This window comes from Canis lupus, chromosome 1, assembly GCF_011100685.1.
Source record: "Canis lupus familiaris isolate Mischka breed German Shepherd chromosome 1, alternate assembly UU_Cfam_GSD_1.0, whole genome shotgun sequence".
Lineage (NCBI taxonomy): Eukaryota > Metazoa > Chordata > Mammalia > Carnivora > Canidae > Canis > Canis lupus.
Genome location: NC_049222.1, coordinates 19022979 through 19046044, shown reverse-complemented (window position 1 = coordinate 19046044; position 23066 = coordinate 19022979). Strand labels below are relative to the sequence as shown.

The 23066-nt window shown below is 36.8% G+C and overlaps 1 protein-coding gene across 6 annotated transcripts in view; it reads left to right on the top strand.

Moving 5' to 3' along the window:
* WDR7 (WD repeat domain 7) overlaps positions 1 to 23066 on the top strand; it is a 353142-nt gene that overhangs the window by 217966 nt on the left and 112110 nt on the right. The window contains exon 24 of one of the 6 annotated variants that reach the window (XM_038525935.1): positions 6506 to 7669. The exons of the other annotated variants lie outside the window; for them this stretch is intronic. Coding sequence (XP_038381863.1) covers positions 6506 to 6561 — 56 coding nt within the window. The 3' untranslated portion in view covers positions 6562 to 7669. Of the gene's footprint in view, positions 1 to 6505; positions 7670 to 23066 lie in introns of those variants that run through there. 6 annotated transcript variants of the gene reach the window in all.

The following is a 23066-nucleotide window of genomic DNA, read 5'->3' as shown; positions in this document are numbered from 1 at the left end:
TGAGCTGAAACCAAGAGTTAGACAGCTGACTACACCACCTAGGCTCCCCAAACCAGAACACTTCTAAAGAAGAGCAAGGTGGAGAGATTTCCTTTACTTTATATCAAAAGTTATTATAAATTTATAGTACTTAATATGGTATTATCTTGGTGCAGAACAGACCAAAAACTTAATCTATAAAACAGAATAGCACAGAAATGGTTCTAAGTCGACATAGGAATTTGATTTCATACAGACCTAGCATTGTAGATCAGTGAAATAAAGAATAGAATTTTTAAAAAAAAAAAAAAAAAAAAAAAGAATAGAATTTTTGATAAATGGTAGAGGTACCCTAGGAAGAATAATAAAATTGGATCCCTAATGCCCATTATAGCCAGCCTCCCAAAAACAAACAACAGCAAAACCCCACAAAACTATGTGGATTGAAAGAGTTAAATATGAGTGCTAGAACCATACTACTTTAAAATGATTGCACAGGAAAACATGACCTCGGAATGGGGCATCATTCTGTAAACAGGTGATAGTGTAACCAAACAGAAAAGGTGACTAATTGAAGTACATTAAAATTACAAATTTCTATAACCAAAAATACCTTTACAAAAGTGAAAAGTAAAGCCACATAAAGGGAAAGGTCGAAAGGTCTTTTTTTAGCACAGGTAACTGACAAGAGCTTCTTAAATACATTTATATTAGGAAAAAAATATAGAGAAGAAAAATGCATAAAGATTGGAAAAGCACTTTACAGTCAAAATTAGAATGGCTAATAAACCTATGAGAAGATGCCAAGCCTTGTAATCAGGGAAATGCAAATTAAAAGCAAAATGAACTATCATTTCTTATCTACCAAACTGAAAGCTTAGTCTGATGTTACCAAATTTTGGTGAGGATTTGAAGCAAATAGAAGGGTTTTTTTGTTTTTTGTTTTTTGTTTTTTGTTTTTTGTTTTTTTACACCTACCGTGGAGTGCAAATTGGCTTAAGCTTTGGAAAACAATTTGGTGTACTATCCCTGTGGGTCTGCTCTTTACTTCTTGTAGAGAAACCTTTCTACCTGTGAAAAGAGTGTGTGAAACCACTCCACCTGTGAAATAAGAAATCTCCTGTGGATTGCCTTTTGGTTACCTTACCAGTGTGTTTCAAATAACACAGTTCTCTGATTTCAATGAAGTATAGTTTATCAGTTATTTTGTAGTTCATGCTTTTTGTATTCTAAGAAGTATTTGCGTACTCCAAAGTCTCAAGGATTCCCTCCCACTCCCCCGTGTTTTCTTCTGGCAGTTTTAGCTTTGGCATTTAAGTGTATGCTGTTTGAATTCATTTTTGAGTATGATGTGAAGTAAATATTTTAAAATATTTTTTAAACATATGTACGGAAATTCGGTTGTTCCAGGAACATTTATTGAAAGCATTGTTCTTTTTTTTTGCTCCCATTAAATTAGTTTTTTTTTGAGAATCACTTAATCCTGGGTGTTTGGGTCTATTTCTAGATCCTCTATCCCCTTTCATTAATCCTTGTTTATTCATTACTATTACACTGTCTTGATGGCTTTAGCTTTAGAGTTAAGTACTGAAATTAGGTAGCATAGGTTCTCCAATTGAGTTCTTCTATTGTTAAATTAGTTTGGCCAGCCTAGGTCATTTGTGGTTTGATAACAATTTTGGAATCTACTTGTTACTTTTGTTTAAGAAAGCAAAAAGCCTATAGGGAATTTTGATTGGAATTGCCTTAAATCTTTAGATGAATCTGGGGAGAATTGACATGTTAACAATATTATCTTCCAATGTGTGAATGTGGTGTATTGCACCATTTATACCTTTTTTTATTCCTCTCAGTAGTATTTTCTGTGGTTAATTCTCTGTGAGACCTTTAGGAATCTCAGTAGAAGAGAAAACAGAATGGTCAAAAAAAAATGGCTAGTACACCAAATACATTTGAAGAAGTAATGGCTGAAACTTTCCCAAATTTGCTGAAATATGTAAATTTAGAGATTTAATAAGTTAAGCAAACTTTAAGACAGTCGTACTGGGAAACGTTATAATGTGCAACTTGTTTCCAGTTTTTACAATTAGAGATGCCCTGTTACAATTGCCACTTCTGTGTTTGTGCTTGTGGGTGTGATAACTTCCTAGATGTAAATCCCCATGTGAAAGTTTAACCCTGCCCTAATCTGGATACTTATGCCAGGTTGTCCTCTAATTGAGTTGTATCAGTTTACTCTTCTGCTGTGTCTCTATACCTTTTTAACTCTGAGGGTATTATTTTCCTTGTCTGCCAATATGATTGATAAGAAATGATATCTATTTTTACTTTAATTTGCATTTTAGACCTTTTAGGTTGATTTTCTTGTTTCGTGTTTACCATTTTTTAGTTGTGAATTGCTTATTCTGTTGTTGTTTTTTTTAACTGAGATATAATGGGTATACAACATTATATTAGATTCAGGTGTATAACATGATTTTTTATATTTATATATTGCTAAATGATCATCACAGTAAGCCTAATTAACACATCACACAGTTATTTTTTTAATTTTTTTTTATGATAGTCATACAGAGAGAGAGAGAGAGACAGGCAGAGGGAGAAGCAGGCTCCATGCACCGGGAGCCTGACGTGGGATTCGATCCCGGGTCTCCAGGATCGCGCCCTGGGCCAAAGGCAGGCGCCAAACCGCTGCGCCACCCAGGGATCCCATCACACACAGTTATTAAATTATATTTTTCCTTGTGATGTGAACTTTTAAGATCTATTCTCTTAGCGACTTCCAAATTTGCAATACAGTATTATTAACAATAGTCACCATGCTATACATCACATCCCCATAACTTATTTTATAGCTGAATTTTGAATATTTTGACCCCCTTCCCATTTGCCCATCCTTCATCCCTCATGTTTTTTTTATATCATTCTTTACTTTTGTATTATCTATATTGCAAATATTTTTTCAGTTATTTACATTTTCTGATTCTTTGTATAGACATTTATAATTTTTATGTACCCGGATTTTTACTTTTATATTGAACCAAAAAAAATAAGGGACATAAGTATATACATTTTTGTTCAATTTGGTAGTAAGTAATATATATTACTTATATATAAGTGTGGGATAATAGCGACCAAGGTAATAAAAGTGGTTTTCCCAGTTACAAGTAAGGGAAAATACTAGAATAAACCTTGCGATAGCAGTTGAACTCATGGATTTTGGTATGCATGAAGATAAATACAGAAATATAGATATGTGTGTATATGTTGGTTACTATGTATACATAGATTTCCTAGCTCTGGTCACTGAAAGGGCCTGGGAGCAGTAACAGTGTATGTATACCCAGAGCTCAGATAATTGATTTTTAAATACCACTCTCGAATAAAAAGACCCAGGACTCCTTGGGGAAGTGGTGGTTCCAGGGCTGGCACAGGGAAGGTACAAATTGACCCTGAAACATCTATGATGTCAAAAATTAAGAAAGGGGGACACCTGGGTGGCTCAACGGTTGAGCATCTGCCTTTGGCTCAGGGCGTGATTCTGGAGTCCCGGCATCGAGTCCCACATCGGACTCCCTGTGGTGGAGCCTGCTTCTCCCTCTGCCTGTGTCTCTGCCTCTCTTTCTCTCTGTGTCTCTCATGAGTGAATAAATAAATAAATAATCTTAAAAAAAAATTAAGAAAGGGCTTAAAATAGATGGAGGCATGTCATAAGGACATGGGAGCCAACTGGAAGGTGCTTTCAGTAGCCAAAACTAGAATAATTTAGGCAATAAAATAAATGATATATTTTATGGGATTATAACCCATAGAACAAAATAAATGCATCCATACTAATGTAACTTGATCAAGAAAGAAGAGACAGCTCTTGCAGAAGAATTTTAGTTAAGAAATACAGAAGTAATGAGGAAAATACTAAATCTCCATTAGGCAAAGACCATAGTAATAATTGTCGCAGACCAGATCCACTAGTAGGTGCTAAAATCACTATATTAACACAGCCTTAAACTATCTCCTCTCAAGATATTTATCAATTAGAAAGGGAAATTGGAACTCCACTGTAATTGGTTACCTTCACTAAGTGATGAAAGTTAACATCAGTAATAAGATGCTCATCCTGATATAACACACTGAGAAGGACTCAACATCACTTGTGTGGTCTTCTGGCCAAAAATGCATAGCCTTGGTGTAATTATCAGAAAAGATCAGATGAACCTCAGGTAAGCGACAAGTCTACAAAATAACTGACCAGCATTCATCAAAAGTGTCAAAGTCATGAAAGACAAGTGGAAGGACCAGTCACAGATTGGAGGAGGCTACAGACATGACAGCTAAATAAATACATGCAAGATCCTGAAGTGGGTCCTGGAACAGAAAAAGGACATGATCAAAATTCAGATAAGGTCTGTAGTCAGTCTACCAGTGTGAATTTCCCAGTTTTGATAACCATATGATTGTTTCAGGATTCCTTTTCCTTTCGTGCTCGTGGTTTTTGTTTAGCCGCTTCGAAGAAAGAAGAGGTAGATCAGACAAAGAGGGGTGACAGCAAAGCAAAGTTTATTGGGCAATAGTGCAAAGCTCCTGAAGAGGGAGGGGACCCAAGAGGGTTGGTGTCAGAGTTTCTCAGTCTAGGGTTTTTATGAGATTGTTGCCGGGCTGTTTTAATTTGATTAACCCTCCCTGCACCTGTCTTCCAAGTTTTTGTCTGTGTGTTCATCTACCTACCAGGTAGTTGCTGACATAGGAAAGGGTAGAGGGCTCCTTCCTTTAGAGGTGGTGAAGAATAACAGGACAGGTTCCTTTTCCTTTTAAGGGTAGATTCCTCTTTGGACAATCCCCAAGCAGGGATTGTCCCTGCTTGCTTTCCTCAGACTGTCCTCCATTGGATGCTTATGTAAATTGTTGACCTTAGAGAATAGCTGGGTGAAGGATTTATATGAATTCTCTGTCCTATGTATGCATCTTTTCTATAGGTCTAAAAATATTATTTCAAACTAGGAAGTTTTTAAGAAGCTGTTCTTAGGAGGTAGTATAAAGATAGATTTATGTTTTATAGTGGTATAAGTAATACAGTATTTTAAATTAGCTGAGGATGTTCAGAATTGGAAATCGCAATTTTATTTTTTCTGGCTTTCATTTTCAATATCCCTCCTTCCCCAGGTTCCGAGTGTTATACAGCTCTTGGGCAGAAAGTTTAGTACGGTTTTATTTATAGATTTAAAAATAAAAGCATAAGGATTAGAGATTCTTATTAGCATATATCATTATATTAATAGATAAGCTTTGGAAGGCAAAACAGATTTTTTTTCACATTCAGTTTTATTCTATGTTCATTAAATCTCAGTGCTTCTTACCTATAACTCATTGTTTAGCTAGATGTGTTTGTCCCTGGAGTATTATATGCAATTAACTTGAAAGAAAGTATCGAATAAATATTTCCATAGCTGAATTTTGTTTATAGCTAGTCATAAGGAAAACAAAAAATCTTTCATGCTATTCTCAATAAAGTTTTTAGGGTCTTTTATTAGAGTTATAATGGTGTGCTTCTAAGATATGACCCTAAATTTCTGAAAAAATTTTAAAAAGATTATTTATTCATGAGAGACAGAGGAGGGGGGCGGGCAGAGAGAGAGAGAGAGGCAGAGAGAAAAGCAGGCTCTCTGAAAGGAGCCCGATGTGGGACTCATCCCTGGGCTCCGGGGATCACGCCCTGAGCCAAAGGCACACACTCAACCGCTGAACCAGCCAGGCATCCCAATTTCTGAACATTTTAAGGCACCTTTTGTTTTATATTTACAAGTTTTTCTTCCACTTGAGCCTGTTCGATTAATTGTTGTGCTTCTTGAATCCTTCATGAAGGATTGCCTGTGAAAATAGGTCCCAGTACAGTATGCTTCTCTTTTATTGTCACTTTTTATTTTACTATTAAAAAAATTATTCTAGTACATCTGAAACTACTGTAAAACTCTATGTTAACTACACTGGAATTAAAATTAAAAACTTATTAAAAATGGAAAAAAGACCATTCTAAATTATACAGGTGAGAAACTGATCTTGAACCATACCTAACGTGTAATAACTAGATGGATTTTATGTTAAGTTTCTAAATCATCATATAATATCCAAAAACAAGGAGTGTTTCATTTCCATTGTCAAAGTGTTAACATGTTAAGAAACAAATATATTGGGAAATAATGGTGAGAATTCAGACTCATATATATATGATGTTTTATATATTTATATATACAAATTATGTTTTATATGTTCTTTTATACATATATATGTACATAGTGAAACTCATCCCTGTATGTATGTATGTGTGTGTGTGTATATATATGTGTGTGTGTGTGTATATGTATGTATAAAAGAACATCATTCAGTTTTGTGAATGGGACTGTGATTTAGGCATCTAGTAAATTTTAGTAAATTTTCATTGTTACCAGAAATTTCGTTTTGTCATCTGTAAGTTAAATTGAGCTAGACATTTTGGAGAATTTTCATAGTGTCTAAAATGTGCTACTTCTAGATTGTGTGAAGAAAGGAAGAAGTAGAACCATCTTGAAGACCAGGGAAGTTGTATAATTGTCTCCATATGCAGCAGTAAAAGCAGACACTTTGGGATAGTATGGTGTTCTTTCCTGACAACTCTTGAAGACAAAGAAGAAATACATCAGTCATTTATCTGAACAAGAAAATCATAAAGAATTGCTTCCTGGTAGAAAGTGGTAAACTGCTGGGAGTAGCACATGTGAGACAGCAGCTACTATCTTAGTCTATGGAGAGGTGAAAATAGATAACAAAGGAACTAAGGCCTCTTCTCCAAGATTAGACTTCTTCAAAGAGGGAAGCACCTGGCCTACGGGAGGTGGAGAAACTTGCCAATGGTCCTGGTCGAGAATGGCCTACTGTTGCCTCAGGGGCAGTGGAGGGAGCAGCTTAGAGCTGGTCCTGACCTTGCTGGAGGCATGGGGGCCCAGAGGCAGCCTAGCTGGAGGGCAGGAGCTGATCTAAGTTAGCCTGTAGGAGCAGTCTGCCATTTTCACAGACAGGGAAGTGTCTGTGCCCTTGCAGGATCACTGTTGACCTCCACTGCCAAAGCTTAACATTTTGCACTAACTGACAAAGGAGGTGTTTTCAGAGGCCAGCTCTAGTATTACGAAGCAGTGGATGAAAACAATGGGTTTTTAGCTGTTACTACAAATTGAAAACTGACCCAGAAGGAATCATTTATCATAATTCTAAGATATAGTCTCCTAAGTCAGGACAGTCAAATTTCTAAAATGCCATTCTCTGCTCGGTTCTTTATAACGAGGTTATTATGTCCTCTGTAAATATATTTAATACTTTCCTACACTCAAACATTATTCATATATTTTTATGTTCAGAAAAGCACATAGCTTCTAAGTTGTAGAAATGTAAACTTTAAGATAGCAAAATGCAGCCCCCCTCAATACTGTAGTATTTTAAGTTCTGTTAGAGCAACAAAGGAATTGTTCTCCTTTCTTCTTTCAGAGAGGGACCCTTATCATTGCTGTATAGATCTCTAGGCAATATCATAGAGCTGGAAGGAGCAGGTTTAAAACGGAGAACTAGACCAGGCCTCTGAACCCTGAGCCCCGCCTGTGGGTGGGTAACTGGACTAACCCCATTTTGCATTTACAGATAAATAAATGATGGTTGGTGACTATTGTCCCAGATTTGCATTTCAATGGCCCAGTAATGTCCCATCACTTACCAACCAAGGCACAGGATGTTAGTGATAAGGAATAACTAATGATTTACTAACAAGATCAGATCTTTGATAATTATGTACAATAGATGTACAAATTCTATATTTAACTTTTATTTGCCTTTTAATTGCTATGGATTTCCGGGCTTTCTGCTAGCTACTTTATCAGACTGAAGACATGGTTCCTATAATCTCTCATCCTCAGACCCAGTGGACATTACAGTGTATTTTCTCCAAAACAGAAAAGGCAGCCCAGTCCCATTATATGTGGTGAAATGTTGCAGTGCCATCCATTTTAGCAGCAGTTGTCTATTCACTGGGACAGCATTCTGTGACTTGCAAAAAATAAATAAATAAAAATGGCAAGCAGGGGATTTACTAGTGTTTTCGTGTCAAGTGGCCTAAAGGGGGAATTCTATGGACAGATGAAGAGAGAATTCTTTGGACTTTTTCACACTAGAAAATAATTTGGGGCCAACAGAAAGTAGTGTATTAAGCCCAAGCTCATTTAAAATTCTGCTTTGTCTGACCAGCCATCACATTACAGAACAGTCTGTTCAGAACATATCCAGTGTTGCTTCTGTGACCTCCCAGAGCTTCCTGCAGCAGCTAGCTTGAGTAGAGCAGGCCACTCTGCTTCTGGGAAGGAAGAGTTCCGCGCGAGTCCTAAAATATTGATGTGACCACTCCGCAAGTATAGCAGTGTTATATGGGTTATATACAGTATGTCATTCAAGCTGTTTTCATTGCCCAGAAATCGTTATGCTGAACCTATAGGTTGTCAATCAAGTTAATTTTGGGAACTGCAAGGTAGAATTTGCCTTTGTGGACATTTATACATAGGATATATATATATATATATATATATATATATATATGTATGTATGTATGTTTATATAATATTGCTTTCTTCATGGATGTGAAAGCTTTAAAAGTTACTGCCTTTCAGACTTACTGCACCCTTAAATCTTATAGTCACTGAAATGCAAACAAAAGGAAGTTTCATTTGATTATTCTCTTTAAATGTATGTGTTGGCTGGTGTAGTGATAGTGAGGACTGTGCAGTACCAAGTGTTAGCTTGTATCACATGAAGTTGCCATTCCTTAAAATTGACTCTGAAGTCAAAGAGGTAAGATATTGGCAATTTCACCTGGTTCATCCTAATAAAGTATCAACTCTGCTATGATATAGAAGAGCACCAAGTTATTAAAGCAAATTATATAAGCTGGAACCCAAATTAACAACTGGACAAGAGACAGAAATGATATAAAGGAAAATACAGCTAACAAGTAGTTTATGACAGTCCTGTACCACGGTGCAGAACTGAAGTGTGATCCTCATCACTATATTGGCAGAAAATATTTTGGTCAACAGATTTTTCAGTCTCTGAACAATGTGTCTTATGTCTAGGATTATGCAAATCCTTGCACATAAGTTATTTCACATTTGCTTACGTGGCTGCCATCTTGACATACCTACCAGCAGATATTTATTTCTGTACTCTTTGTTGTCTTTCTGACTTATATACCAAGGTGATTGCCCTTTGGTGGTATTGTATATTAGTGCCTCAGGTGGTACTTGTGTAGTTAATGACAGTCTTACCTGAAAAGATGCCAGTGGAAAGTACCTCATCCACTTTTGAGGCTGTGGATTTTCTGATGGTCTGATTTTATCTCCTGATATTTTCTAATGATGAGAGTCAGTGGGGTCTTTTAGTTATGTGAATGAAACTGAAATTAGTTTGAAATTTTCAATAATCTTCATTCTTGTGGTGAGATGTAGAATTTGAAGAATTGAACTATGGATAGTAAATGGCCATACTGGTATGGCCAGTAGTAAAACAGTGACCAGTTGACATATTTGTTTTTCCATTAAAAAAAAAAATTTTTATTTGAGAACGAGAGCGCATGCAAGAGTAGGGGGAAGGGCAGGGGGAGAGGGAGAAGACTGACACTGCACCCCCCAACCCCCGCCCCGAGCACAGACCATGTGGTCTAGGCAGATCCTATGACCCTGGGATCATGACTTGAGCCCAAGACAGAAGACTAAGCCACCCAGATGCCCTTTGTTTTGCCTTTTTTGTTGTTTTTGTGTGTGTGGGGGGGGGGGGGGGCGGTTTGCCTTTTTTTTTTTTTTTTTTTTTTTGGCCATTTTTTATAGAAGGTGGCTTTGGGGTTCTGTCAACTTCAAGAAAAGTGCTACAGACAGCGTTAGGCCCAACTGCCCTCTCACTGGCAATGAGCAGTCACTTTTTCTTAGTGTCCAGAAAGTAATTTATTTAAAAATTTTTATTGGGACCTAGTCTGATTCAATCTTACAATAGTTCACAATATATTTAAATTACAGTGAGCTATCCAGAGAACTCCTTTGTAATGATTCACAGTTTTCCATTTAATGTGCAGTTAATGCAATGTTTGTAAGTTAATGGGTTGATAAATTTGTAGAACTTTTATCTTGAGTATGAAAATGCAAAGACTAACTTTTAATGCAGTATTATATTTCAAAACCTCAGCTGTTAATGAAGCTATTAATTAGAAGTGTTTTGCCCTTAATCGCTTTCAGACTTGGTAACGACATTTGCCTAACTTTTTTGGCAATTATGTATGTTTCATGGCCTTTTGATTCCAAGATACTCAAATGATTTAACACGGAGCATTATCATAATTTTCACAAAACATGCCCATGTGGAAATTAGAGATTGGCAGTTATTCTTGGCTTCCCCATGTGGAAATCAAGTTAAGTTCATTACTAGGAGAAAGGAATCTAGTATGCAGAATCTTTTTCTCTCAATTGTAATTTTTAAATGACTGTGGAAATTCATGTTTAAATGCATTATCATACTGAGGAAACTTCATTTTCAAGTATCCTTTTCTTTGGCTTTTTACCTCAAAATGCAAGAATCTTTGTGGTATGGTCATTAAAATTTTTTTTAACTTGTTTTGTAGAACATTGAGAAGATTGGAAGGGATGAAACAGGTTGAAGAGGGCAAATATTCTGAGTGCAGAAAAAAGACTGAAAGTTAAAATTAAGCCTAAAATCTAAGAAATATCTAAAACAATTGAGAAACTTTTATGATGTATTAATTCCCTTTTTGACTATAGATAATTTTTAGGAGGTGGTATTAGGATTTCTGTTTTGTTTCTAACAACTTTTATTCTGATGGATATAAAAATACAGATGTTAGTCCCTAAGAACTTAGAATTTAAGACATGCAAGCTATTTTCTATTTAGTGTTAATGCTAACTACTTGAGATTTTATTTATATTTGTTGTGAAATCATACAAGTGCTCACAGAAAACTAATCTGATGTGGAAATACCTCTGTACACAATGATTCAGAATCCAAAAACATATTCTGTATTTATGTATTTGTATAAGATACCATAAACAAAGTTAAGAAGCAACAAAAATAGCAGCATTGGATTGAAACAGAGAAACACATAGATTTATTTTGATTCAAGAGTTCAAAATGATCCTGAGGGGGAGGAATCACGCAAACTTCCGTGTCACTTTTGAATGATGCAAGAGAATTAGCTTATAATTTTGAAAATTTTGGTAAATAAAGAGAAATATTTATCCTATGTTTTCTGTGCAGATATAACTCAGCATAATCTAAATGGTTGACGAGAGAACAGTGTTCTAGCCAATACATGAAAAAGGGGTTATAGAATATCACCACTTTGCCACCCTGATCAGTTAATGGGCCTGAACAATCACTCCTAATGACCCTCAAAAAGAGACAGTCACATGTTGTATACTTCTGGATGGAAGTGCATAACATCTAAGAAATAGTAAAAATAAAAATTCAAACCTGAATCTGTTTAGCCAGTTTATAGGACATACAGAGGTTAGACGAATATGGAAATTAAAGGAATAATGTGTAGGATCCAGATTTTAGAAAACTCTGTGGGACAAAAGAACTGATTTCTTCTAGAAAAGCAGGAGTTGGGAGGTAACCTATAGATTTTTTTTTTTTTAAAGGAGGAGAAAGAAGGTGTGTGCCTGCACGCAAAGGGGTGGGTAGGGGCATGCAGGGCTCCATCTCATGACCCCGATTTAGACCTGAGTCTAAATCCAGAGTCATACACTTAACCAGCTCAGCCACTGAGGTGCCCCTAGATTGAGATTTAAGAGACATATTTGGATTATGATTGGAGAGAGAAATGTAGATAAGTGAAGGAAGGGGAAAAGATGAGAAATAGGGAAGAGAAAATCAGAAAATCAATAAAATGTGAAAGCTGATAGACTATTTGATGATAATGGAATTATTGATAATTTTGTTTATCTGTGATAATAGTATTGTGATTATGTTTATTATAAGTGCCAATCTTTTAGACATATATATGAAGTATTTGTAGATGAGATTTACTACAAAGTCATTCAGGGTGCTGGGGAGAGTGAGTGAGGGTATAGATGCAAACAAGATTGGCCAGGACTTAACAATTCTGGAAGCTGAATGATGGTTACAACAAGGTTTACTATATTCTTCTTGTATATGTTTGAAATTTTACGTAATAAACAAGATGTGTCACAGTGGAATTGACTGCCCCACAGAGTAGTGAATTCCATGCCATCTGACTCTGCGTTCTAAATTTGTAGGTCTCCATGAGGCCACAAATTTGGGTTTTCCTTAAGTTCATCAAGTGATCCTAAATATCAGGATTGGACACTTCAGGGCCAGACTATCTTTGAAGTCTCATCTAATTCTGAGCTTTCTAAGTCTAGTATTTCTTGGAATGGTATCAATAAGATGTACTCAAGAAACTCAGGGACACAGTAGTTAGGAGTGACCAGCAAAGCTTGGTAAATAAAGGAGACTTTGAAAAGTAGTTGAAATGTGGATAGTGGAGTGTGAATTAGGTCCATTCATTCCACAAATATTTTTAATGCTCCTTCAGTGCCAGACAATGTAGTATGCCAGGCGCTGAGATATGGTTGTGATTGATGCAGTTACGATGATGATCATTTTGAACCTCATTTGTTGTAGAGATCTTCTGTTACCCTAGAGGGAATACTGGTTTTTGAAGCTGGAACTTTAGCTTCTGGACAGGCCATAGCACTTGCTCTGTAATGTAAAGGAAGCCACACAACCTCTCTGAGCTTCTCTTTTCTGATCTATCATAATGAGGTTGGACCATTCCAGCTCGTGACTTTTATGAAAATGTGATGGGTGAAGGTATTTTGCTCTGTAGCTTTCACTTTATGTGTAGATGGTGAGGTCTGTGAGACTCTTTTTTCTTTTTTTAACCCTATTAGTGCCCATGAAATTTGCTTGTTAGTGGGGTGAGTGAGGGTATTTTCTCTTTTTCCTGACTCTGTAATATAGTTCTGTGAACATATAGTTAAGCTAGCATAATTAGATTCTCTCCATAAACTGAAACAGGTCTGATCTTAAACTCATTTACTGTCTTAGGACAGAATTGATCTTGCTTTCACATTTGATTCACCCTCTATAGATTTTGAGAGGAAGAAAAATAGCATTGCTGGCCCAGTTTAACTAGCCCAGAGTTAACAGGGAAAAGGTTAGAAAACTAGTGTTATAATACTTGTTTGCCTTTCTCATCTTGTTATGTGTTAATATATGCAGATTACTCAGATAAACAATTTCAGCATTCCTTAAGTGGCTCTGCCAGTTAGGCTTTTCACTTTCCATACATGTTAAAAGGATTCAGTGGTTGCTGCATCATCATGAAGCCAATTTATGGTTTCTGGGATTACCAGGCAAGAAATAATATGGTGTATTTCATTTGCAATATTAAACAAAATCATTTGCAGATATCATCTTAAGTCTGAAATATGGCATAGCCTATTATTTTTGTAATAATTGTATGGAATATAATGGACAGAATAGAGGATTTTATGTCAGGTAAACCCTATTTTGGCATTATTCATAGTACGATCTAGAATAAGTTATTTAAGGTTTCTGAGAAACGGTTTGCCTCATCTTCAAAACTGAAACTAATATATTCCTCTCAGGGTTATTTTCAGAATTAAATGAAGTCCTGTAGGTAAAGCATTCAAAACAGTACATGCCACCCACCAGACCATGAATATAATTTCCCTTCTTACCCCTTTCCTTGCTTTCATTCATTCATTCATTCATTCATTCATTCATTTTATTGGTTTTTCTGTTGGGTAAAATGCTTGATATTACATATATTTAAAAATTTTTTTAGGATTTTACATATTTGAGAGACAGTTTAAATGGGGGAGAAGGACAGAGGGAGAAGGAGAGAGATTCTGAAGCATACTCCACGCTGAGCTTAGAGCCCAATGCCATGCTCGATCTTATGACCCTGAGATCATGACCTGAGCCAAAGTCAGACATTTTACTGACTGAGCCACCTAGGTGCCCCTTGATATTACATATTTTTAAAAGGACTAGAGTCCCACTAGTTTTCCTCTTTTAAAAAAGTCCATTTTTTGTAGTCTTAGGATAATATAGAAATAAATATCTGTGATTAAGGAAAATAATTAATTTCTGTGTAATTATATTCAGGAAGATGGAGGAAGAATTTATCATGAGCTTCCCTCATTCCAGGCATGATGCATGTTCTGTCATTTAGTATTCCTGTCAACTCAAAAATAGGTCTTTTCTCCATCTCATTTGATCTCAGATGAGGAAACTAATACCCAGTTCATGTTATTTGAGTTTGTAGGTGTAGGATTAGAATCCAGATCATACTTCATAGCTCTGTATTACTTTCCATGGATTTTCAGTCATGGGACGGTGTGAGGGGTGGGATAGGGTTGACTTTGGCCTCCTGCCTGGAAGTGGCAAGGGCAAGGTATGAAGTGGGGTAACACATCTGAATCACCTGGAGGGCATCTTCAAATTATGCTTATGGCACTCTGCTTCCCTCTAATTTTGCTACCCCCATTCCATCACAGTAAGAAATGGTTTGGTAATATGTCACATTCTGCAAGTATGTTGGGGTAGAAAAAAGATTGAGGGGCAGCCCAGATAGCTCAGCGGTTTAGTGCCTGCCTTCAGCCCAGGGCGTGATCCTAGAGACCCGGGATCGAGTTCCATATCAGGCTCCCTGCATGGAGCCTGCTTCTCTCTCTCTCTGTGTCTCTCATGAATGAATGAATGAATGAATGAATGAATGATAAATGAAAGAAAAAAGATTGAACACTATTGTCTTGTGATACACTGCCTAGATATGAAATTATATACATAATTACAAGTATGGATTTAATGTATGGATGTAGTCCTAAAAATATTCTGACCACCTTATTTTTCTTTACTGCTTCTAGACAATTTAGAAATATTTGGACGTCTTTATATGTTCTCTGTATAAAAGAAGTAGTAAATACTGTATATTTTTTTCAGGTTACACTTACCTGTCAGTGACAATAAAATAACAAAAACATGTATTTCTTATTTTAGTTTGCAGCATTACTTCTTGGTTCATCTTTCATTGAAAATGAAAACTGGTTTATAGTGCTTTTCGATCTAAACCTAATTATGTAGAAGAATTAACTAAGGAAAATTAAGCCGTATACAGCTGTTTTGCAAATTTAGTAGAAAGCTGTATGGGGGGAAAAATATTAAACCATACACTGCCCAATAAGGTATGAGGAAGCTAATTGCTTCCTGTCCCTTTCGAAATTACTCAGCCTGAGAAAAGAGAGCACATATTGATTTACTGTATATAGTAAATGTCCCATGTCTCTCCTCCTCTAACACCCAGACACATACTGCACATATGCACACAACAGGAGTGGCAAGGAACTGCATATCTAACCACCTCTACCATCAAACTTACGTAATGAAGAATTGGGATAGAACATTTTCTTCCTTTGTAAAACACAATAGCATAAAATTATTAAAGCACGTAAAATGAATGGCAGTGTAGTATTTATCTTGAATGTGTTTGCTTTTAAGCTTAAAAGAAAGCAAGTTTCCAAAGGAAAATGTATTTTCTGGTAATATGGTCTCAGTCTAACCTACTTCTGTGCAAATACTAGTACCAATTAATACATTTATAGGCATGTAGAGTTTTAGAAGCAGTGTTAAAACTTAGCCCATTTGACAATTTTTTGGGAAGTTATGAAGATTATACAAATTCACATTATACTCTCCAACATGGTCTTTTGCTTTATTTCAGAAATGATCCACTAATTGAGAGAATGGGCATTTTATTTATATATGTTGTGTTTTAACTCCTGTGTAGGTTCTGTCCTGCTATTTGTGATTTTTCTATAAGAATCTGATTTCTTTTTCAGAATAGACTTTGAAATGATAGTGTTGATTGTCCCAAAGCCAAATCAGTAAATTAGTGAGAAGTTTATTTTTTTCTTTTTTCTTTTTATTTTTTTTAGTGAGAAGTTTAAAAAAGAACACACACAGAAGAACTTACAGAGCAAACGGCCTTTTTTTTTTTTTTTTTTAAAGATTTTCCTTATTAATGAGAGACGGGGTGGGGGCGGGGCGGCATGGGCAGAGACACTGGCAGAGGGAGAAGCAGGCTCCATGCAGGGAGCCCGACGTGGGACCCCATCCCGGGTCTCCAGGATCACGCCCTGGGCCAAATACAGGCGCTAAACCACCGAGCCACCCGGGCTGCCCTCTGAAGGACAATTTATAATTACTCATGTAAATGTATGTATTTTATTTAAGATTTTACTTTATTTATCCGCGAGAGAGCACGAGCGAGGGGGAAGGGCAAAGGGAGAGGGAGAAGGAGACTCCCTGCTCAGCATGGAGCCCAATGCGGAGCTTGATCCTGGGACCCTGAGATCATGACCAGAGCCAAAGGCAGATGCTTCACCCATTGAGCCACCCAGGCGCCCCTAAACATGTATATTTTAGAAGTGTAATAGCATGTGTGCTTCTTTTTTTGTCTTAAAGTAAATTATTTGCTATGATTTTTAATTGTGACCACGATTGCCTCTACAGCTTAGGAACTCATCATATTACAGTGTCTTGCGCTTTATCTTGAAAGGGTCGGGGCATCCTTATTTTGCAGATGGGAGCATATTTTGTGATTAGAGTGAGTTTTCCTTTGTCTCATCGTATGTTACTTAGTATATTGCAAAGTTTTTTGTTGTTGCTAAAAAAATATTTTATTTGGAAATAGATATTTCTTTGGAAATATATTTGCCTCCTCCGTTGGACATTAATTTCTATTCCTCAAAGAGCTCGGTTTCCGCTTTTCCCAGGGCTCTGTTGTTGGCTTTTGTAAGCCTCCCTCCTCCTGGCGCCCCTTGAATCCCAGAACTCTGACGCAGGTCTAGCTGCTGTAGCCTGGCTGCTGTTTACTAGCGAGTTCCCATTAACATAGCCACCACTCCTGGGCTGGATAATGGACTCAAAGGTTAAGAGCAGAGGATCTCAACAGCTCCAATCAGCAGGGCTTTTCCAGGGCTAATTACCTCTTTACTGCGCTGACTCTAATGTGACATGTTTATTGCCTTAACTAACAACTCATTAGCTTAGTTGATGTTTTTGTCAATATTAATTCGTTCATTTAAGCCAAGTCAAAGCTTAAACAAAGATGTCCAGACTGAGAAACGGGCAGCAGAGTGACTTTTGTTTGCTCATCTTTTTTTTCCTCCCTTACTCAACTTCAATAAAATAAATGTGTAGAAAGGAAGCATTTAGCGTGCTCGCAGTGAGAATGTTGGCATTTGTTTATTTGCTTGCATGTAAAGCAATTCTGAATTAATTTCTCCTAGGGTTACTCTAGTCTTCATCTCACAGTTTACTTAATATTTAGTGTCCACTAAGGACAACTGATTCTCATCTTTGATGATCTATCTGTGAAGGGTTAAACATTCAGCAGTTCCATGTTCAGGTGAACGCTTTACTGTCGTTATTAGAAAAGAAATTAACTAATCCTGCCTGTGATTTTCATCTCCACTAGACTACTTATAAAATTACTTTGAGATTATGCTAACTTAATTAACTTAATTGTGTGAATTATTTAAAAAGAGTATGCAATTATGAAATTACCATGAAGCATTTCAGTTTTTGCCATAGTTTTGATTAACTTTAATGGTATTTTTGGGAAAATGTCATTGTTTTTTATTTCATGTATTTTTTTTAATAATTCTAAAAGCCCTAGACAAATGGGTAAAATAACTGAGCATGAGTCTTTGATTGAGCAGTAAGTCAGTTACTTTGGAGAGGTACATCAGCACCTTCAGAACCCTGTAATCCATCTGGTGAGCCCCTCTCACAGGATGTTTAATGGTGTACAGATGACCAGGAAAGGTTACGATGCATTCCTGTTCAGACATGAATGAAGCTGCCGTCATGGGGGGAGGGGGTTCGTCTCCGGAAAGACCATTGGTTGGTTCCTGGAAGTGATCAGATCCAGAGAAGGCTGTAGAAGCTATGCATGGAACACGTTGAGAAGTATGTCCCATAAACCAGATACTCCTATCTGTTTCCTCCATTGTCTGTATCTACAGAAGGTTACATGAACGCTGCATTATTATCAGTAGGTATTCAGAAGTCCGGAAATTATAAATAGTCTAGTCTACATAATTGTACACATTCTGCACTAAATACTCTGATTATGTTTACATTCTTTGCTTTCTTAGCCTTTTTTTTTTTCCCTGAATCTGCTTCGGTCAGGCTTTTCTGACTTTCACTCTCCTGAAACCTTTTCAGTAAGGTAACCAGGGACTTCATGTGTTGCCCAAGTCACAGCTCTTGTCTCTTTCTCTTGGTAGCCAGTAATTCCAGCTATGTTGAAACCTGCGACTCTGCTTAGTTTCTGTGACGTTGTTCTTTCCTGTTTCTCCCACCTCATTAGCCACTTGTACCCAGACTTGGTGTTCCCCCTCTTTCTTCTGTACCTACCCTCATTCTTTACCAATTACTGCCAGTCCCGTGGCTTCAGTGCAGCATATACAGATGATTTTTAACTTTCTGATTCCAACCCTGGTTTCCATGCCAATCTCCAGACGCATATGTCCAGTTGCTTATTTGAACTCTACCTTCAGATGTATCTCAAATTGGAAATGCCTAAAACTAAAATTTAGATTATTGCTTCCACTTCAAAAACAAATAAAAAACTTCCTTGTCTCCTGTTGCTACTCATTTTAGTGAGTGCCACCGTCATTAACATAGCCATTCCTGCCCAAATGCCTGGAATCCGTTTTACTTCTCTCTATATCATATATTCACATCCAATCCCTAAATGAATCTTGTCTGCTCTACTGAAGTTACTTCAAAAATCTAGAATTTACAGGGTGTAAGAACTGTGTCACTACCGTTTTAGTCCAGGCCTTTATTATCTCTTGCTTGAACCATTTTAAGAACCTCCCAGTTGGCCTTCCTGATGTGACCGTCTATTCTGTATACAGCATCCTGATACTTCCTGGTTGACAGCGGGTCATGTCACTCTCCTCCGTGTAACTTCCATGAATTTCTCATAATACTTAAAACCCCACAGGAGAAATGCTCATGTGATCCATCCCACAGCTGCCTCTCTTATTGTATATCCTTCCACTTTTGTCCTTGTCCACTGCCATCTAACCACTCTGGACTTTTGCTGGCCCGAAGATATCCCGTCCAACCACAGGGCCTTTGGTGCTGTTCTCTTAGCCTAGAATGCTTCTCCCACTGGTGCCCCCATGCCTCTCTTTCATTTCACTCAGGCCTTTGTTCAAATGTTACCTTCTGCAGAGTCCTTTCCTCTTGTCAGTTTTTAGGCTTTTACTCTTGCTTTTTCTTTACAGGACTTAGTTCTGCTTGACATATCTATTTGTTCTTCTAGTCTGTCTGGCTCAACTGGAATGTAAGTTCTGTGAGAGCACAGATTTTGTTGACCTGTGCTTAAAAACAATGCCTGGAACATAGCAAGTACTAGTAAATTTTGAATGAATAGGTAATCACTTAGCTAGTAGGCACTAGAGCTAGAACTTCAACCCTAGAGTACTTTTGCCACCCACCCATATGGCCGCCAACCCACTGATTCATGCTGTTTAACCATCCTACACCTTTTAGGATCAGGACATAGAGGTATTTGGACCTCTATTAATTAAAGATTTAAAGATTTAATTAAAGATTCCCTAGATTAATGGATTTTAAAATTTTACTTCTTTGATATCATAAACACCCACTTCTATTATTTTACTTCTTTATTACTGACCCTCAAACTGTCCAAAAGTCAGGACTTTTTACATTCACGAGGCAGAAAAAGACTATATGCAGTAAGTAATATCTCTTTCTTTATAGGAAGGTAAGATTCCCTAATTTTAGTTTGCCATCCAAAATATATAAAATACTAAAAAAGCCAAAATGACTTTAAATATCATTGTATGACATAATTTGAAGTTCAGTAAAACCGACAAAAAACATACTTTGAATCAAAGAATGTTTGCATTTTAGAGTCTTCTGATTCTAGAACAAGAAACAGTGAATTACATTGAAATAGGACTGTTTTGATAAAACTGATAGATGAATGAGTTTTTAAATATCTTTGTTAAATTGGCTTCCTAATTTCAGAGTTACTTTACACTTTTTATTTAAAAAATTAAGCTTCTGTGCAATGAAGGATGTAAACTGTTTAACAAGCAGTTTTAACAACTGCATTAATACAAGGCATTTAGTTATAGAAGTGTTTGTTAATTAGTCCATATCCATGAATAACGCACACAACATTGGAATTATTTTTAATTAAGTCAGGTTTCTGTATAAAGCAAAGGAGTGGAATTCCAGATGGCACTCTGCCATCCTTGTTCTTTGATGGACATTAACAAGTGGGAAAAGGCTTCCTTCACTTGGTTACACTTTGAAATAAGTGGCCAATCATTATTAATTCATTTTGCACTCATTGTAATGGCATAAATCATCATAAATTCATTTGGTTTAAAGTGCATATAATGTGTTCTCCCATAGGAATTTCCTTGTAATTGAACTATTAATTAATGCATTTTTTTTAATATGACCTTTTTTCCCCCTCCTGTGCTATTCAGAGCTAAGGGTGATTAGTGGCCATTTCTTCATTTATGATATTTCTTAAGTAAAAGGAACAAAGGTCTAACTAGGCCCGATGACTGGCCTAGGAGGGACCAGACAGAGCTCAAGAAAATAGTTTATATATAACCTACCAATGGGATAGCCATAATAATTATGAAGGACCTCCGAGGACTCTGAAAAATTCTTTGAAATGCTATGGTTTTGTAGTAATTCCAGTAAGAAAATTTCATTCTCCTTTGATAAATATGGTATGACTCTAGCTTCTGTTTTAGTTTCCAGTTCTTAAAACTCCTTCCTATGGCCACTAGTTTTCTGAAAGCATTGGCTGCCATAAAATCCAAGTTCCCCTGCCTGCAGCAAGGAGACACTCCATAAAGTAGGTCCCCATTTCTGTCCTTACACTCAGTCGTTCCAGTGCTTTCATTTATCCAGTGCTATTTCCTTGTACAGGGCATACTGGTTGCTAGAGGGCTTGTAATAGCTCGTTCTGGAATCTGCCTATGAGGTCTTCAAGCTTCAAGGGAAGCATGAGAGGAAACAGCCTTCCCCTAAAGGAAATAAAAATTACAAATGGAAAGCTGGGAAAAAGTACCAATTTTACAACTTTTTAGGTGATCCTTTCCTATTTAGTGCTATTGCAGGACAATTAGGAACTGAGTAAAAATTACTACTGCATGATTCAAGTTCATGTCATGAGCATGTCATGTTAGTAGGATCTGTGGTTGTATAAAAATAAAGGTTTGAGTTAGTATTGCAAGTGTTAATATTGGTGTATGTAACTGGCCGTTGATCGTGTGTGTGTGTGTGTGTGTGTGTGTGTGTGTGTGTGTGTGTAAATAAAGACAGTCTAATAGGCTGTAGAGAACTCAAGGTACTCCTATCAGGCTCAGTCCCTACCTTCGTTAGAAAGGCAAGAAGGGGAAAAAAGTGAGATAACAATATAAAAGTTATCTGTTATCAAATGGTGCTTAAAATAATACCCAGTGCTTATAGAAATATATAACTATAGTTTTTTATGGTTAATATTTTCGTAGAATAAGTATTCCATAATGCTTAGGGTACATTAATAAAGTAAGTCTACACTTTGTGGTAAGGATGAATAAATGCCCCAGAAGACAAATTCGTTATTACCTAAGTAATTGCGTTGGGGGGGGGGGGGGGAGAAAGAGATGGCTTGTTTGCTAATCTTTTGAAAGAGCTAGTCATCATTACCAGGCAGATAAAACAAAAATGTTTTGAATTGGGGTCTTCACTGGTCATTTCATGATGAGACAATATTTATTTTGCAAAAGCAACAACTTAGTCATGGTAGAAAACCGTCAGCTCTTTAATCACTGCTCTCGTAGGCTTTATTTTGCTCTGTCTCAATCCTTTCTCGTTTTTAGTGTTTTGCTGTTACAGCAAAGCATAAATATTTTCTTGCCACTTTGCTTTTATGTAGCACTTTTAAAAAAACAGTAAGAATAAAGTTGGAACCGTTTTCAAAAAATTGCTTGAGTTAAAAAGCTTGAGATAAGATGGCACTAATATATGAGCTTTTGTTATTACTCTTGACTGCCCGACAACAGAATTCAAACAGCCAGAGGGCCTAAGTTAATTGTGATTTATCCAATGCTAGATTTTAGTGCTTTCTGCTTTTCAAAGCGTTTTGTTGTATTTTGATTTGTTTTCTACTGTTCTGAGCATGTGTGCATTTTTGGTAGTTCATTTATACTTTTGGCTAGACATCCGTATGGTGATGGTGGTGTGCTATATGCTAGATTCCCACTATAAAGCTGCCACAGTATGTATTACTTATCTCATGGGTGAGAAACACTAGTAATTTGATAAATGGACTTTGAATATGGCCCCAGAATTATTTGAATAATGCTGAATTCTATACCGTCAGCTTTCTACCACTTCCTGCCTGCAAGGTGAGTGCAGTGCTAGATGTGCAGTAGACTGTTTTGTGACCACGGTGCAACTAAGTTAGAGCCAAGATGATTGCGAGGATCTTACTATGGTTATATTTAGATGTCGATCCAGTGACAGCAACTTTCTCATTATACAAGAAAAGATGAAGCATTTAATTCATTTAATCTTCTGTTTGCGGGAGACACTAGTAACTGCAGTTGAAATCATGCCTTAATTCAGAAGGTGGAAGGTTATAGTTTTGAATCCCTAGTTGGGTAGAGTGTCATGAATAAAGAAGCAAGTTGTGTTCAGACCTGTACTGGCCCTATGACACATGGCCTGGGCCACAGAGGCCTGGACTCCTTTCCCAGGCCTGCAGCTCACCCCTTGCCTTCTACAGTTCTCAGTTATCTCATGTGAAGCACAGGAAGGGATGCTATTGTTCTAAAGTCCTTTCAGTCTGAAAATTCTAGGATTCTAATTAATCCATTTGGCTGGGGATGAACAGATCAGAATTAAACAGG